Source organism: Bombus fervidus, chromosome 4, assembly GCF_041682495.2.
Source record: "Bombus fervidus isolate BK054 chromosome 4, iyBomFerv1, whole genome shotgun sequence".
Taxonomy (NCBI): Eukaryota; Metazoa; Arthropoda; class Insecta; order Hymenoptera; family Apidae; genus Bombus; species Bombus fervidus.
Window position 1 is genome coordinate 17,856,124 of NC_091520.1, and position 18,042 is coordinate 17,874,165.

An 18,042-nucleotide genomic window follows, 5' to 3' on the forward strand; every position below is an offset into this window, starting at 1 on the left:
GAACTTAGAAATTTATTTCGATTTCTAAATATCACTCTTTTTTCTAAGTATACTGGCGTACTTTGGATAGTTTGTACATTTTTACATATCATAAATATTCTGTGCGTTTTACACAGTTTCTATTTTTATATAAATATCTGCAGTTTAGTTATTACTTCTTTTATCGATTTCACATTAACGCTTATACATCTGTACTTTGTTCGTTTCGTATCGATGCGCATCATACATTATGAATATTCTGCGATGCGATATAATTTTTTATCTAATGAACATGCTTTACAGTTACTTTCAAGCGATTTTTGCTTGAAAAATCGATGAATATTGTTAATAACAAAGTATACTGTTAATGACTAAGATATTTTATCGCGTGGTTTTTAACATTTGGATCAGGCGGGAAAATATGTTGATGAATGCTGTATATGAAGGGTAGTAATGGGTTCAACAGGACCAATATTACTATATACATACAAGAGTTTCTATTTCTTTATTAAACGTTATTCAAAATTCATCCAAAACTTCGTAAATACCACTTTAATTAATTAATGGATTAGAAATATAATTATGAATTTTAAAGACTATTGTATTAAATTATTTAAGAAGGATATGTACATATATAAATACCCATATTCAAATACCTATTATTAGGTAATAAGTGTGAAAAAATTGCTTCGGAACATGACCAATAGGTGGCAATATATCTACGATTTCATCATCGTTACTTGCCTTGTAGTTTATAGTTTCTGTCAGTACAAATTCAGATGCATGTGGAAGAGAAGCTTGGTAAAACGTATTGTAACAATACGTAATTTCTTTTCTACATGATCAAGAATATGGCAGCTAAAATGCAACACTTTGATCCACCAAGCTCAGCGAGTTCTGAAAGGTAAACAACAATATTTTACCATCTGTTTCTTCTGTTCAGTCGAATATGCATTGAATTTACTGTGCTTTAGCGACGATACTGAAGTGTGTTTGGACGAGAAGGAAATTTTAATTGCTGACGAGTTGTGCGAGGATGCTGAACGTTGTAGACGTTCTGATATTGGGACACCTACTCCACAATCTCCAAGGCCACCTTCCACGGGTGAGATTTTATACACTTTCTCCTCAATGTATTACTTTTTAGAGTATTCTTACTTCTTACTTCTTACTTATTTCTTGAAGTAAATAAGCGATGTACCAATTATTTACAGAGTCATTGATATGGAGTACTTGCGTTTGGCAAACAGGATGTACTTGGTTTACTGAAGTAGAATCTTTTTGTCAGTTGAAGAAAACAGTTAAAGCCTACAAAAGTACCTTTATCCTTTATCCTTTATCCTACATAATAGTTGAAAGAAAACCTTTCTCTTTGATTTTTATTTACTTTTATGTATTTTTTTGGAAATGTAATTAATAATACGATGCAACCTCGCATAATTTTTCAAATGAATTAATAGAAACTATTTGTGTTTATATGACAGGTTCTCAGAGATCACCAAGATCAAGAAGGCAGCGTACTACTAGTCTATCTCAATCTAGCAAAAAAACTTCTGCAGAGTCTATCCTTAGAAGTAAAACAAGAACAATATACACAGCTGGTAGACCACCATGGTACAATTCAGCTGGACAGCAAGTAGAACCTTTTGTAATTGGTTAGTAATAGAAACATAAAATATATTTATTACTTTAAAGGGAAAGAATGTACAATGCTATTAATAGTCTTGTTTTAGGTATTTGTGGGGGCAGTGCGTCTGGAAAAACCACAGTTGCAACAAAAATTATAGAATCTTTAGATGTACCTTGGGTAACACTTCTTAGCATGGATTCATTTTATAAAGTATGAGAAAGTTATAAATATTATTGCATAGAGAAGAATGCAGATAGTATATCCAATTTTTCTTATAGGTTTTAAATGAAAAACAACACGACATGGCTGCGCGGAACGAGTACAATTTCGATCATCCCGACGCGTTCGATTTTGAGTTACTTAAAACAACGCTACAGCGTTTAAAGGAAGGTAGAATGGTGGAGGTTCCTATCTACAATTTTGTAACACATCGCAGAGAAAGTAGAACTGTATGTAGATATTAATAAGTGTATAAATGTTAAACATACTTTGTACATATAATGTTTGCTTTTTATTTTAAAGAAAACAATGTATGGTGCCAATGTGATTATATTTGAGGGAATATTGACGTTCTACAATGTCGACGTTTTGAAGGTAAGTCAATGTATTGTCAGGAAAGCAGAACGAGTGGGTTTGAATAACAGTAGTAAGGTACGAAAGTAGAAATCAAATTACCACTGATCTCCTTCATTCGATTGGTCAAGATGTGCGACATGAAGGTGTTTGTTGATACTGATGCTGATGTGAGGCTTGCTCGAAGATTACGTAGAGATATATCGCAAAGAGGGAGGGACTTGGAGGGTGTGCTAAAGCAATATAGCACTATGGTACAACCCGCTTTTTATTATTATATAGCTCCATTCATGGTTCACGCGGATATTATCGTACCTCGTGGCGGAGATAACGAAGTCGCGATAGAACTCATTGTACAGCACGTACATACTCAGCTTCAACTGGTAAAATTATCGGTTTCGTAAATCTTGCTCTCTCTTATTATGTTTACTTTAGTTCATTTCTTGTTCTAGAGGGGTTTCAAACTCAGAGAAAAATTAGCTCATTCTTATATTGGTCAGCCATTGCCATCTTCTCTCTACCTGCTTCCAGATACACCACAGATAAAGGGTCTCCACACATTTATAAGAAACAAAGAAACATACAGAGATGAATTTATATTTTATTCCAAACGTCTAATACGTTTGGTTATTGAGTACGCGTTGTCTCTTCTACCTTTCGAGGTAAGTTTTAATACACAGCGCTAGTGAGATGTGACAAACGTGACTTCTAATTGCCACTTACAAACACGTGTTTATAGGATGTAAGAGTAGAAACACCACAAGGAGTATTATATCACGGAAAACGCGCAGCTACGGATAAAATATGTGGTGTTTCCATTTTGCGTGCTGGTGAAACTATGGAACAAGCTGTTAGGGACGTATGCAAAGATATTAGAATAGGAAAGATACTTATACAAACCAACCAACAGACTGGAGAACCAGAGGTAAATGATGTAATTTACTTTTCTAATTTGCCACGATCATTTAAATATTGACATAAAAATTATCAATATTTTCTTCAGCTTTATTACCTTCGATTACCAAAAGATATCAAAGACTACAAAGTGATATTAATGGATGCAACAGTAGCAACGGGTGCAGCAGCCATTATGGCTATCAGAGTTTTATTGGATCATGATGTTGCTGAGGAGAACGTGTTACTTGTATCTTTACTTATGGCAGAATCAGGAGTACACTCGATAGCTTACGCATTTCCACGCGTAAAAATCGTCACGTCTGCCTTAGATCCTGTGATAAACGAGAAGTTCTACGTATTGCCTGGTATCGGTAACTTTGGCGATCGATACTTTGGAACCGAGCCATCAACCATCGAAGATTAATACAACTTAAGATCTCATACTTCATTTGTCGAAACTATTTAATCTGTTATAATGAAAACGCAGTAATCTCATATATCTTTAATAAAATTTGTGTTACGCTGGGGAATATATGTATCGTTTATATTCATTCTATCTACAATATACAAATTTCAACACCAATCTATTTAACTGCGCGGTTAAAGAGACGTTGTATCGATGTTAGAGCCAACGACGCCTCCTTCCGCAGTGGTGCCCGCGCTATGTAATTGTTTGTAATCTCCTATTGCACTTGTCCTATGGGAACGAGGCCAAGAATCCAAATGGCCAGAGCTGACGTTACTCGATTGTCCCAAAAGATACGTGATCGAATGCGGCCAAATCTTCACTTGTGCTGCCAGAATTACCCAAACCTTCTGGTGGATAAAGCCACTGGGCGGTGCCTTTGGCTTCTGTTCAATATTTCTAATTCTACGTATTCCATTGCTAGCGGGGAGTCCAAGTTTTGGTGTAAACTGCGTAAACGGTAGATAGCTTTTAAATTTACGCATACATAAGATATCGCTATACACAAGAAATCACGAGATTTCTAATATTTTAATTATCTCTTCTGGACCGTGTTGACAATAACTCGATTTCTGCACCTTACGGAATGTTTCGTCATCTATAGCTTCATTGCTTCGTTTAATGCTTCGTTTAATGTTTGTTCCAATACGCGTTGTTTCGTCTTGCTCAATCCATCGTAAAAGCTGGTAATATTTCTTTTTTTAATTTTGCGTTAAATACCATAAGACATTAAATATAAAATATATCATATTTTTAAGTCAATGAAAGGATTTTAGAAACTTTTAATTTTCTTCTCAGTTACCTTTTCTTCTTATTTCTACTTAACTAGCAAAAGTAAAAAATTTTATAACAGAAACATCGTAGTTACTTCGAGTTCAGGGTGCTGTTATCTTATTAGATGTTCTTATCACAGATCAAACGGATATCGTGTTTCCAGAAGCGATGTAGTTCTGACGTCGATGTGTAAGGCACGGCTACTGCCTTAATCTAACCGGAAACCACAAATCTATTTTCAGAAAAGATATTCTACGTCTTTTTTACCATTTAATTAAACAATACTGAATGTGTTCTTTATTAAACAAAAGCATGACCAAAATTTTGCATTTTCCATATGTTACGTCCGGTGACTCTGTACGTAACCTAGAATCCATCCCAAAGGAACTGTAATAAAACTAAGCATTTGTATTTTACTGTTAGGGCCTTAATCGGGAACTGTAATAAAATTAAGCATTTGTATTTTAGCGTTAGGTCCCTTAATCGTTATAAAATATATTCAAGTCGAGACGTTCCTTATGGTTATTGCTCCATCAGGTAAAAAATAGGGAGGTCGGGTTTTTCCCATGTTCAACGGTTATTTCCACCCGCAAGTGGCCAGTGGTGGGGCGACCAACACCCAGCAATAGTTTTCCTCTGAGACAGGATCGTTACTGAATTTCACTGGTTTACCATCGTCAGATCAGTCATTATCTCTAGACTGGTTCAATATTTTCAGATCAGTCAACATCTCCGGATTGGTTCATCATCTTCTCATCAGTCAACATCTCTTCACTGTCTATATCTATTTTAGATCACTCATGTGTTTAACCTATATCTATACGCATCGAACGAACGTGTCTATATCTACAAGTTGTTGAAATAAAACGTAAATTGTAACCTGTTAACTCAGTGTTATAATCGATTCAACCACCTCTATTATCCTAAACGAATTAGGGGATCGATCATTTCGTGGTATCGATTGTATAATGATGGTTTTACGAATTTCCGAATTTTAAAACTGATAGTTCTTATAGAATTAGAATAACGAAAGAGAGCATTGAATAAAATTTTAAATGGTGGAAATTTTAAGACAATAATGCACAATTAAGATATTATTTTGTTGAAGTGGTCATCACTTCTAAGAAAAGTCTACATCTGGATTTTAGTTTTCTCAAGCACCGAAGCCATCGACAGCGCATAGACAAAAGACTGCGTCGAAGGCAAACCATAAACAGTAGATAGGCTAAGATGGTTTCAGGATTTTCAGTCAGAGGGTAACACTGCTAGCGTGCGGATCTGGATCGGCTCATATTATATTCCGAACCTTGTATTTACACTTTAGTATTTAAAATATATATATTTTCTACCTTACAATTTATCCACGCGTTCCATTGTATTCACATACATCTAATAACCTCAACATATTTGATAAACCTGGTTAGTACATCGTGTCCTTTTTATAAAGATATCTGGAAGAATATGTTTCTATTATTAATAATTAATAGGAACAAATTTTTCTTAATTCCCTCAAAATTTTCTTTCAGCGAATTAATCGGCAGATTTACTCTGCAGACATCACTCTAGCGTCATTATATTTGGTTACGTAATCACGTGACAGTGACATCGTGATATGAGAAATTATTAGGAAAATTACATCACGTGCGAGAGGTGATTTCTCGTGGTTTATCTTTGAGAAATCAGCTGTTTCGTGACCTTGTTCACCTTCAACACGACGATGGCCGTGATAAAGATGCACATGACGTAAACAAAGGTCAAGCACGCGTTGATTATCCCGTTGCAGAAGAATTCGACCGGCAGGTAATCGGTGTACACATAAACGTACGAGGTGTTGTAGTCTGTGTACGATTCTCCTTTCATGTGCGGCATTTTAATCGGTCGATAGATTAGCCATATACATCCGAGAGCCCAGAATAAACCTGCGGGAATAAATTTCATCGATTGCCACGGTCAGATTAACTGCCATTCATTAATCACTCCTGATGGAATGAGAACGCCGCACGATTGCCGATACCTCTTTTCGTATCTATCTTCCCTCGCGAATTATTCCGTCTGCCCGTGTCGATAGCTGGCCAATTTCAATGTCTCTTTCGCGGATATAGAGATATATGTATTTCGATTTACGGGATCGTGAATAAATAAGCGGAAAAAACACGTGAATTCTCGATTCGATCGTTAAGAAGCTTTTTAAATTATTTATAGAAAAAACTGATGAAATACGAGACAATGAATCTCTTTTATAGACGAGAAATTTTTAATTTATTATCATGGATACTAATTCTACGTTAACACTTTGACTGTCACATTGGTCATATTTCTCCTGTGACGCCACGGTGGTCATCGGTGACCGGAGCTATTGAACTTTTTACAATTGTGAAAATTGACAGTTGGGGCATTTTGAATATAACCGATAAATAGAAGATACTTTGTAATAAAAAGTGCCCCATTGAACAATTAAACATTTTTAGTAGAACATGAATAAAAAAAAAAAAAAAATTAGAACAAATCTTGCATCTAACGGTGCACTGTGTTAAAACACTGTGGCGTCTTGAGAGAAACATGTGATTTCGGTGTGGCAGTCAAAGTGTTAAAATTATCCTTCCAGTTGATTTTCGGATTGAATATGTCTTTTACTATCCTCTCATACATTTAGAAGCTATCTAGAATGTTAATTTTAATATTATAGGCTAGTATCGTACACTTACATTAAAATAGCATCAAATCACCAAGTAATATAGGAGTGAGAAACTCAACAAAAATGGATTTATCATATTCTGTTTGCGTGGTCCTCGTACACATATTTATTCCACCCTATATTTATGGTATCTACGGTGGATTTATCGTTCGTTACCTATACAGTTTACCACTGGTAGTAGCAATGAAGCTGATATGGCAACTCCGATTAGGGGACGGTTGCTTCCTTGTAATAAAGCCACGGCTACACCTATGTCCGATGATAAAGCCCATAACGCACCCATCCAGAGGGAGCTGTAATTTCCTCTGAAAGAAGACGCGTATTACTTTTCGTGAATCTTTTTTTTTCCTGATTTTTCTCTGTATTTAGTCTTTCTATTTTTTCTTTAGTCTGAACACGTATGTACCTGCCAATCATTGTAACCCCAAGGCATTTCAGTGGTAGCCAAAATGAGACCGAAAATGAAGCCGAAAAGTATGGGGAGGAATATACCAAGTAATAATGGTAATAATGGTTCCGAAAGTTAACGACATCACCGGTCCTCTTTATGGGGAACAGCGAGTAATTCCAACATAGAAATTCTTGAACGATTCCAATCGAAAACCCTAAGATCCTTAATAGATGCACCTTGGTATGTTACCAACGAAACGATACATCGTGTCCTTAAGATACCTACAGTTAAAGAAGAAATATACAAATTCAGTAATAGAGATAACATAAGAATTAACAACCGCCAAAATCTACTAGTTACTCAATTACTTGACACGACGGATCAGATCCGCAGGCTAAAAAGACATTACCTTTCTAGATTTAAACATTAGATTCTCAATGAGAATTGATTATAAATAAATACAAAAATAAAATAAATAAAAAAAAAAAAAAAAGAAAGAAAAATCACCGGTCCCTTAATAAGAAATTCAATGGGTGTATTTATCTAGGAAATATATCATTAGAAAACTGCGGCTATTTATTTGTACGAAGCAATACAATATTTTCGTATACTGTGCGCGCTGTTTGGATTTTTGCGCTTTTAAATTTCCCACGAGCGCATAAAAATCCGCAGTCTAGTAGTTAAATCGAGAGATCGAGTCTTACCATGAAGGGAGACACCAACATGGCAGCTACGATATTGGTCGCGCTAGTCTCAATCAGTCGCAGTGTTGCTAGGCAACTGTGTATAATTATGAAATTAACGTAGAAACAATTAGAATCGATAACACAACGTACAATTGTTACATTACAAATCAACTATTTGATAAGATGAAATTGATTATTGAACTTTAGAATTGCCTATTATTTAATTGTTTGCGCGGTAATCATCGTTGCATGTTATGGTAATCACTTTTGCATATTATGTACATTCTGTGTATTTCTGCATCGTCGAGTTTCTCACGAAACGTGTAAAAATCCGCAGGCCAAATAACTGAATGTCGATAATTCTTACTCTGCAGTTAGTATCAGCAGCACGTAATCGAACGTAAGGTCACCGCCACTACGAACACCATCGACCACTTGCTTTACCGTCAATTTCGAACGTATGGATTCCACGAGCGCCTCCCAAGCATTCTTCCTCTCTTCAGATTTCTTTCGTCTAACGAAGAATATTACGATTTCATAATGGATCAGCTATTGTTGCATTTGGTATGCATTAAGAATCTACAGTATGGGCCAATTTACGGAGAATTCACAAAATTGTTACAAACCTGGTGCATACATTACTTTCATATAAAGAATCGCGGGGGAAAAACCACGCGATAAAACTATCAACAAGTTCAGATTCATTACTACAAAAAACTTGTCAAGTGAAAAATTGTAAAGGTTATAAAATTATGAAAATTTGTTTAAGACGCGAGAAATATTTATGCGGCAAATGTATATTTGATAATAAGATAGTTTGTAAAAAATGCAGCGAAGTTGAATAAGATAAATCTCTATATAAATAAAAGTATAATTTTATTTAAGACTATAATTAAAATTAACCTTTTCGCTTCGGGTGACCTGTGGGTACGAGCGCCGCATATAGGTGACGACCACGCGACGAATCCTGGGTTCGGCACCCCATATATCGAGCATACACCAATGCCATCTGTAGTCAATAATATATTTTTTCGTTATCGGCAGAACATTTTCTGTTGATTTTATTGACATATTGGATTAATCACTTCTTAAAAGTTACTCATTGTTGAAACAACATCAAAACGTTTTACGCAATATATTTCAAACATCCAAACGATCGTATACTGTTTCGTGCTAAAAAATCTGTTAAATCCATTGACAGTGAAACGATATTTCATATATGGTTCTTACAAGAATTATTGTTATTTAAGACTCAGGAAAACGTATATATAGCAATCACGCATACTGTGCGCATTTCTGTCGCACGCTTCCGTTCAATGACAGTACTTCGGCGGACTGGACTGCCGAAGCGAAAAGGTTAAACAAAAGTAAATTTGGACGAAATTTGATGTAAGTTCATCATTTTATATGCATTTAGTTATAAATTAACCATTATCTAAATTAAATCATAAAAACTATTACTTCTTTAATCATTGGTCATTTTAACCGCACACGGTAGGAACAGGTATACACGAAGTGTCGGTAGGTTTAGCGTTAAGAAGATACATCCGACAATCTTCTGGCTAAATCATCCTCGATGGGTGTAGCACCAACGCCACACATACCGCTATACGTGCACTGAGTTGGAATTACGCTGGAAATTGTTGGAAGGTGAACGAAGACGTTTGGAAAAGCTTCCTGGAGGGGAAATACCGAAGACATTAATTCACCTTACTATGGAGTTCATTTTCACGCCGATCCCCATTTCCGTGAGCCAGTGGAGGCAATTCTCGCATGGTTCCCCAGCTGGTACAGGAAATATCACCTTTCCAGAGAGATAAAGCCAGAGTAGGAAATGGAAATAATTAGCATTACTCTCTTACCTCGTAATACATGTTTTTCTTGTCCTTACACCAAACAACGTGTTCCACTTTCAGCTTCTTCAGCAGCTCCTCTAAGACCTTTGGAAATAATAGCGACAGATAAAACAGATAGAAGAAGCTTGTATCAAGTCTTCTGTCGTGCTACGTGCCTACAATAGGGCAATTCTCTTTTTCTCTCCAGTTATCTCGGTTGCAAGATGTCTGGGTAATTGGATGCGATTTACTTTGTAAGCCGAAGGTATTTTATTTCTGTAGTTTCTTTAATATTCATTCGTTCTTTATTTTTCCAAATTTAATTTGCGCTTTGCTGTCAAATTGATAAAATAGTAAGCAATTAATATAATGGAAAGAGGAATAGTTAAAAGAAATTCCTGTTCTTTCAACTTGCTTCAGCCTCGTTATTCCTTTTTGTAAATTTAATTTGTTTTTTGGCATTAAACTGATAAAATAATTGATTGTACTAGTTTGATTAGATAGTTAAGTTATTAAATATATAATTCTTCTTTTGAAAATAAAGCAGTGGATGATATAAGAGATCGACGAGGTCAAACAATGTAAAATGCTATCCAGTATTGGAACTATACCATTAATATTCTGTTATTAAAATTATTAATACTCTATTACTGAAATTTACATTCTACGTATTAATAAACGAGATTCGTATTTTATGTATCGCAACAACAGTTCGTCGATATTCCAATGCAGTCATATCATAGGCCTCTAATTGAGGCTAAATAAACCGAAATTACTCAACGATAGTAAAAATAGAACGAAAATAACGTTCGTCTATCAAACGAAATTGTAACATCGTAATAATCGAAAGAATACTCTAGCGTTGTGATAGAAGCACAATAAATTTCCATTTAGTGTAAAGAAATCTTAGTTAGTGCCCGATCAAATAAACTCCCACTGAATATATCCGAACCTCTATTATATCAGTAGAAAACCATAGATAGCGAAGAGAATCGGTAAACTTCTATTATGCGAATTGTTTATCCCCCGATGGACTCATATAAAATACAAATGGAGTTTGAAATTTAACGCTTAATTGCTATCGTGCAATCTTGGAGTGCCTCGAACGACATAAAAATTGTTATAATTTCGCTTTAAAATAGCAAATGACGCAAAGTTTCGCTAATCTTTGTTTAGATCGAACCCTATAATTATAAACTATAACTTCAAACATAAATTTTCATTGTGCAACTTCAGAATTTCAACGGAAAATCAATATCTTCCTATTTCATCATAGCGGTTAAGGATTAAAAAGCATAATACACCGTTTCCATTGACACGAAAATGTCACGCTGACCGGAAATGTCACGTCCTCGATTTCGAAGATGTCCTCGCTTTCGTTTGCCTGAGTCGTACATCGACTTTTGGTCCAATTAGCAATTTTTCTGATTTTTCGATCTCCTTCGTTCGTTCCAAAGGCAGATCAACGAAGATCAACTCATGCTCGTAACTAAACGTAGGTATGCAAACTAAAAATACAACACCGCCAGGCATTCACGCGACAGAGGACAGAATCGTCCAGTTTATATTGACGTTTTCGCGAAGTTCGGTTCTTTCTGATCTAACAGTTCGACCTCGAAACGATCGTTGAAGCATCAGTTTCATTAACGAGTCGCTGATCGTTTTATTGCTCCGGCTTTAATTAGCGAGAAGTTTGTGACGAGTTAGTTGGAGGCTTCGTTGTTCGTCCTTGATGGTTTATTTTTAGTTTCGTTTATTATTACGATTTTTAATTTCTATCTATTCTTTCCTCTTTTCATTTCAATTTCAAACGAGTGGAAAATTGTGAATTTATCCTAAAATATTTTGCCCATAATGTTTCAAAAATTTCGCATTGGTTTTTATGATAATTTTTGGCAAGTTTTTAGTTCAGAAGCTATAAATAGATCTTAGAAAGAAGAGAAGCAATTCGTCGAATAACAAACTGTCAAAGTGCGAAAAATTTTGCACAGTTGCGAGACTAGTGACCATTCTACTTATACGACGAAATGTATTTTATTCTAAATTGTTCGGTGACTTCAAAAACGTATCAGCTTAGTTTTATGTTTTAATTAGAAAGGAAGAACGTAGGGTAAATGTAAGGCAAGGAATGGCAACAGAGATATGGAAGATGTCCAAGAAGTAAAGGAAATGTTCAAGTGTCAAGATAATTGCAAGACAAGCACGTTATTTTTTTTTTACGAAATAAACATTTATTTTAACAAATCAACAGCGTAAAGACTAGCATCTAGAGACTAGTCCGACGTTTGTCTGACCTAGGTAACTAGAGGCCGCCAGGAATATATCGCGCGAAGGGAAATTTCGAACTCTGCCGCGATTTTTACGAAAATTGAGAATCGTTCTTTATCTCCACCAAAAAAAAAAACCCCTCGCTTTTGAAGCAAATATTATTCAAGCGAGATGTGCGTGAAAAATGTCCTCCCTAAACAACGAGTCTGAAGAAAACTCTACTGCCATAATTGACAAGAACTCTGTGACATCGCGTTAATCGCAGTCTTGGTCGAAGATACAATTTGTCGGATACTTTTGTTTCCAAGTAGAAATATTTCTCGTTCGATCGTGCAACAAGGGAACGTTATTGTGATAAGGAAGCAGCTTGTAGAGACATTTTTACGCGAACAATCGAAGCGTTCGTAGATCGAAAAGGAAAAGTTATTAGGAATGAAATTTTATTCATATGAATCGTGCTGTTAAATATTACCAAAAGTACTTGGTCGTGACTTTTAATACTTTTAAAATTCTTTTTAAATTCATTCGCCAGAAAAGCTTACTTCCGAGATAATTAGATAGAAAAATTGTGGAATGAGAAATATTTCGAAACTTGGCAGCGCTAAAACTCCTATCGTGGAAAGTATCTTTCTCTTTCATACGTAAATACGTATATCTCTATGATTAATTCTAGAGAAAACGTACGTACACGTGCGTTCATAGAAGTCGGACAACTTTATAAGAGCAACTTTTGAAACACCAGTTAAGACACAGGATTAACGATGATTACGTCCACGCTACGATTATTTTCTACTATCTTCCAACGTATTCTGCTTCGTGAATATTTCTAAAGTTGTTCTTGAAGTCGACTATTAAGGTAATTTGACGTTTTAATTTCATTTCATATTTAACTTTGTTCGATTCAACCATTGATTGAATTTAATCTAATTTATTATCCGTTAAAATAATTAACTACCTATCGTCTTTAACATCTTATATTAAATATTAAAGTAAGTCGGTATACATATTTAAATCACTATTACATTTCCACGAAATTTCTCTTCAGTTTCTTCCAGCTTTCTCGACGATCGTATTTTCGACCAATTCGAACGCCATCGTCGATAACATTAAATCTCTAAACGATCGAAAGCTAACAAATCGATTTCGTTCAATTCCGTAAGCATCTAATCAATCGCGCGTGCCAGTGTAGAATTATTAATTAATCGATGAATATCTTCAATTCTCATAAAAACCGGAATTCTAGAGTTTCCCTTGGCAGCTCCCCGCCGTAGTTTCACACTTCGTCTTGTCACAATGTTTGTTTCATTCGTTTCGCGTCGCGATAAACCGTCGTAACAAATTAGTCATCGCGATTAACTTGCTATCTTATCTTGCTAAGAAAAATTTCTTGTTTCTTTTTTTTTTTTTTTTTTGGCTTTTCCCTCGATCTTCTTACGATCTTTCCCATCTTTTGTATCTTTTGTTTCTCGTCTCGTTATGTACATACGGTGGTTTTATTGAATGCGTTAAGTACAGACCTACGACACTTCCGCGGCTGTTTTTCTACACGAGACTGTTAGTCAGTTATTTATTTACTTAGTTAGTTATTTTTTATTTTCTGTTTTCTGCTTCTTTTAAGGCCATACTTAAGGAGAGGAGGAGCGTTTCGTTTAAACAACTTTCACGTGTATGTGTGTGTGTTTGTGTGTGTACGTGAGCGAGTGTGTGTGTTTGCGTTTGACAGCGTGAAAAAGATTTCGACGATTGTAATATGATGAGTTCTATTAGAGATGCTCGATATTCTTATTTTCCAGCATCTTTTCGACAGTTTGCTTTGTTGTTTTCTTGTTATAGTTTCGATCGTAGAGATTCTTCGTCTGTATGATTCAAGAGATCACTGTGTTCGAACTAGTTTGATGCAGTGATCCTGGTGAATTCTTTTGAAACGGATAAAGATAGGCAAAAAGTTTCCTCTAAAATTTACGCGTACTTTTAGTATAACATCGTGTCGAATATACACGTGGAGACTTAACGTTTTGGATGTCGAGTGTAGTATTTTTTGTTTTTTTCGTAGTTGAAAATTCGCAAGAATCGCTGCAAAAAATCTAGCGTGAGAGTAAAATGAGTAATCTAAAGGGGGGCATTGTTGTTTTTGAAAATACGGAAGTCTCGTTCGGAAGAAAAACGAGAATTTCGATAGAGCGAACGTTCGGTAAATATAAATAAATGGTAATTTTTTCTGTTCGAAGATCAATTTGGATTTCATCTGTCGGTCGTATATTCCGCGCGATTATTTTATTTTCGCTACACAACAAAAAGAAATTATCGTTCTATTTTCTATTTTACAAAGAGAAGAGTATCTCATAAAACGAAATGAACAAATAGATATAGCCGAAATGGAGACAATTTGGAACTTGTCAATCAATGGTATTTTCAGCTCTCGTTGTGTAACAATAAAAATAAGAATGTCAAACAAATTGAATAATAGATAGATAATTCTTTGAAACGAAGATAAATTAAAATCTATCGATCAATCGTATTCTTAATTTTTGTTATACGAATCAATAGCGTTAGAGAAAACGAATAGCAAATAATGGTATGAATAGTAAATAAATCCTAGAAAATACTCTCATATCAAATATCGAAAGAAAAGAACAGCCTGAAATATCTCATTTTATTCTTCGCGATATTTCCATATTTTCGAAATACAACAGGAATAATTAATCGTCCCCATTTTTATTTTACATCAGTATATACGCCACATGGCGTGTCTAAATCTAGACTCGCGTCTATAAACTCGAAAGCGAATCGCACGACGATTTCAGCGTTGCGTATCGAGTATAATACCAAACTTGTACATATTATACATATATATATTTATATATATATATATACTTCATTTTCGAAAGACTATTTAGCGCTGGTGTTACCAAAGAAACCGAAAAAAAAAAGAAAAAAAAAAAGAAAGAGATCATCACGTTCACATGTCATGATTTAATCGTCATTTAAACGCAACACGTATCAAGGTCCCTCGAGTTTTTCCCACAAACCCTTTCTATACCTTCAATCTCATTCTCCTTGTTTTTCCTCTTCTTCCTTTTTACAATATACCGGAAGGTTCAGAGTTGCTGCTAGGATATTTTTAGGAATCTTAAGGCCACGATACCAAGTTAATGAGCGATCGTTAAAACGAGTCGTCGCTACAAGGGATACACGCTATTATGGCGTCTAAGAGAAAGAAATCGCGTGCTTTTTCTGGTTCACGATCTTTCTCAGCACGCAGAAAGCGACACATCGACGAGGAATCGTCGATGGTTCGAAAATCTTTCGTTCCTGCTGATCGAAAGCATCTGTCTTCCAATGGACGAATCATTCTTCTCAGGAAGCATTTGAAAAATCAACTACCAAAAAACGTTCCTCCAAGTCTATTCTCGTTAATACTTTTCATCCATCAGTCGTGCTACGGAGGAAACGAGGTGTATCATCGGTTTAAAAAAATAGCTCTTTCTCTCTCTCTCTCTCTCTCTCTCTTTCTTACTTTCGCTCTTTCTCTCGCTCTTGCACTCTTTATTTCACTTGTATCACTCTCATGGTCGAATATTCAAAATGGATTCACACGATCACCGAGTATCAAAAGAGAACGCAACCTCGACTGAATCATTCTCGTCGAAAAATGGTAACATCGCTATATCGAAAATCATGCTACTACAACGTCAACTGTATTATATATCATTGTGTCAACGATTCTTTCGATTAAACCAACCGAGAAAATACTTGTTTGTCTCCTCTGAGATCGAAGAATTCTACCTAAGTAACGTATTAGGTCGCCTAATAAGTTCGTTCACTTGTTTTTCTTGATATTTAGATGTTTTTAATTTCGGTCCAGTCTCATCCTTTTTTAGATATCGATGGATAGTTAATTCCGGAATATTCAAAACGTCAGACTCTTGGCCTGCCTTGTACTAGAATTTCATTCTCAGTTACGATTCTTAAATATGCAGGAATCGTTCTTTACAAGTGCTTTTTCTGGGTTGACCTTGATCTTATTGAAGGTTGGTCGTTGGTCATCTTGGTCGCTTATCGTTCTGTATTCATAAAATAACGTCGTAGAGACGACGAACTTATTGGACGATCTAATCTGGGGTGTCCCGAGAGATAGTCTCATACATTGATCAATGAATCATCAGTCGCATAATTTAATTTCTTCTTCGGTCGTGAATTTGTGTCAAATAATCCTATTATTCTCCAAATTATCAAACGTCTTGAAACTTCCCTCACCGTGGCTGCTAGACCAAAGAGAGAGAAACGCAATTCCAATGATTCAATAAATTATTGCTAAAAAGTATCTACCTTATTCCATTAAGAAATTATACAAATACAAAAAGGTAAAGCTTCTCTTATTATACCTTGTACAGAGAACCAACCAATCTTTTATTTCCCTCGGAAATTAAAAAAAAAAAAAAAAGACAAACAAGAGACCAATTTTTGGGACACCCCGTACAACTCCAAAGCATTCGTTTCTGCGTGCGAATGAAAGCATCGGTAGTCAAAACGAGGGGTACTTTCCGTCGTGTAATCTGGTCCTGTGGAAGAGAACAAGAGCTGTCAAAACAGCTCGTCGTCTCCAGTGTGAGTTCTATTAAAGTGTCCATCCTCGAAGGGAGCGAGATCGGCGATCGTCAAAGGGGGAACAAATACTATTTTCGTTTTCGGTCGAAAGATTGATCGTATCTCCCTAGAATGGGTCGAAAGATATTAGAGGCACGTCCTCTGTTCAGACCGGAGCGCTAGGTCGTCGTAAGAGAGACGAGAACAACGAACGCCGAGGTGGCCGCCGCCATGGCCGACGAAGACGACGCTCGTCGACCGCGAACGATGACGTCTGTTCCTCGACGATCCCCAAAGGTCAAGCTTTCTCTTCCTCCTCGTCCATCTCCTCCGACGATTCGGAGGAGGAGGTGATAAGGGCGGTGGAGAGACTGGGAACCTGGGCCGAGTATGCGAACGAGCTCATTCGGATCCGTTGAGGATTCCAACACTCTGGCAGGGAATGGGATCCGTCCTCCGTGCACTTGTCCGATTGCGACTTCTCTATGGAGCACAGCTCCATCATGGATACTCGTCTAGTGGGTCCCTTCTTGCTGTCTGTAACAGGGAAACTGTTTTGAGGGTTTTAAGTTTTTATGACGAAAAATTGTATGTTTATTACAATTTCACCTTTTACGTGTAAACTCGCACATACGGTGAATTCAGAATAGCATAATCAGACGTTTCGCGGTTAATTTCTCCAAGGATTCGATCTGACGTCCGATGACGTTAGTATAGGATTTTATTTATTAATTATTTATAACGGATTAACACGTTGACGCCGATACTCGGGGTTTTCTTTGTGAGACAGCGCCGAATGCACGACGCTTCACGGGACGGACACGTGTGGTCCACCGGTGGTACACGCCGGCCTCAACGTGTTAAACAGGAAACGGTGGTTGTCTAACGCGAACTAAATACAGTAACGCGCTATAACTAAGATAATTAAATAGTTAATTTACAACTCTCGTTCCAACACTCTCTTTCACGCGGACCACACTCTCTCGACAACGAAATTCTGACTTCTCGACTCACACCGACTGTTAATTCCTCTTTCTCCCTTAACGTCCCTTTGTTTTTTCTCATAGCCCCATCACGCACGTGTTCCGCAACCGTTCGTGGCCAGGCTTTCTCGAGACATTGTTTATGGTTCACCCGATATCTCTTAGGCTTTCGTCCACGATACTACGTTAGTTATTATCAGTTGGCTGCAATGCTATCGCGACATAGCGATATAATTCATAATATGTAACTTAAGTTGTATTAATAACACAGTCGGAAT

General features: G+C 36.2%; 3 protein-coding genes and 1 pseudogene across 9 annotated transcripts in view; 2 read left to right on the top strand and 2 right to left on the bottom strand.

Moving 5' to 3' along the window:
* LOC141445739 (uncharacterized) overlaps positions 1-18,042 on the top strand; it is a 199,162-nt gene that overhangs the window by 20,519 nt on the left and 160,601 nt on the right. The window lies entirely within an intron of this gene.
* On the top strand, positions 731-3,611 carry LOC139986104 (uridine-cytidine kinase-like 1). 2 transcript variants are annotated; one of them, XM_072001157.1, is made up of 10 exons: positions 731-883; positions 954-1,084; positions 1,464-1,634; positions 1,702-1,819; positions 1,888-2,058; positions 2,132-2,203; positions 2,314-2,565; positions 2,635-2,844; positions 2,922-3,107; positions 3,186-3,611. In XM_072001157.1, exons 3-10 carry the CDS (start codon positions 1,591-1,593, stop codon positions 3,501-3,503), a joined length of 1,371 nt encoding a protein of 456 aa, XP_071857258.1. In that variant the 5' UTR covers positions 731-883; positions 954-1,084; positions 1,464-1,590; the 3' UTR covers positions 3,504-3,611. The 2 variants fall into 2 exon arrangements, with proteins under 2 accessions (XP_071857258.1, XP_071857257.1); XM_072001156.1 differs by having other exon boundaries at positions 1,713-1,819.
* Positions 3,524-11,459, bottom strand: LOC139986109 (uncharacterized; annotated as a pseudogene).
* Nhe2 (Na[+]/H[+] hydrogen exchanger 2) overlaps positions 12,135-18,042 on the bottom strand; it is a 43,644-nt gene continuing 37,736 nt past the window's right edge. For 5 of the 6 annotated variants that reach the window (XM_072002797.1, XM_072002795.1, XM_072002793.1 and 2 more), the window contains one exon: positions 12,135-17,318. In XM_072002797.1, coding sequence (XP_071858898.1) covers positions 17,080-17,318 — 239 coding nt within the window. In that variant the 3' untranslated portion in view covers positions 12,135-17,079. Of the gene's footprint in view, positions 17,333-18,042 lie in introns of all 6 variants that reach the window. The other variant, XM_072002796.1, reaches the window with a different exon arrangement.

Excerpts from the sequence above, each read along its gene's own strand:
- LOC139986104 (XM_072001156.1), top strand. The coding sequence starts at position 819 with ATGATCAAGAATATGGCAGCTAAAATGCAACACTTTGATCCACCAAGC. Across the intron at positions 1,820-1,887 it reads GCATGGATTCATTTTATAAA|GTTTTAAATGAAAAACAACA; the intron begins GTATGAGAAAGT and ends TTTTTCTTATAG. Across the intron at positions 3,108-3,185 it reads AACAGACTGGAGAACCAGAG|CTTTATTACCTTCGATTACC; the intron begins GTAAATGATGTA and ends TATTTTCTTCAG.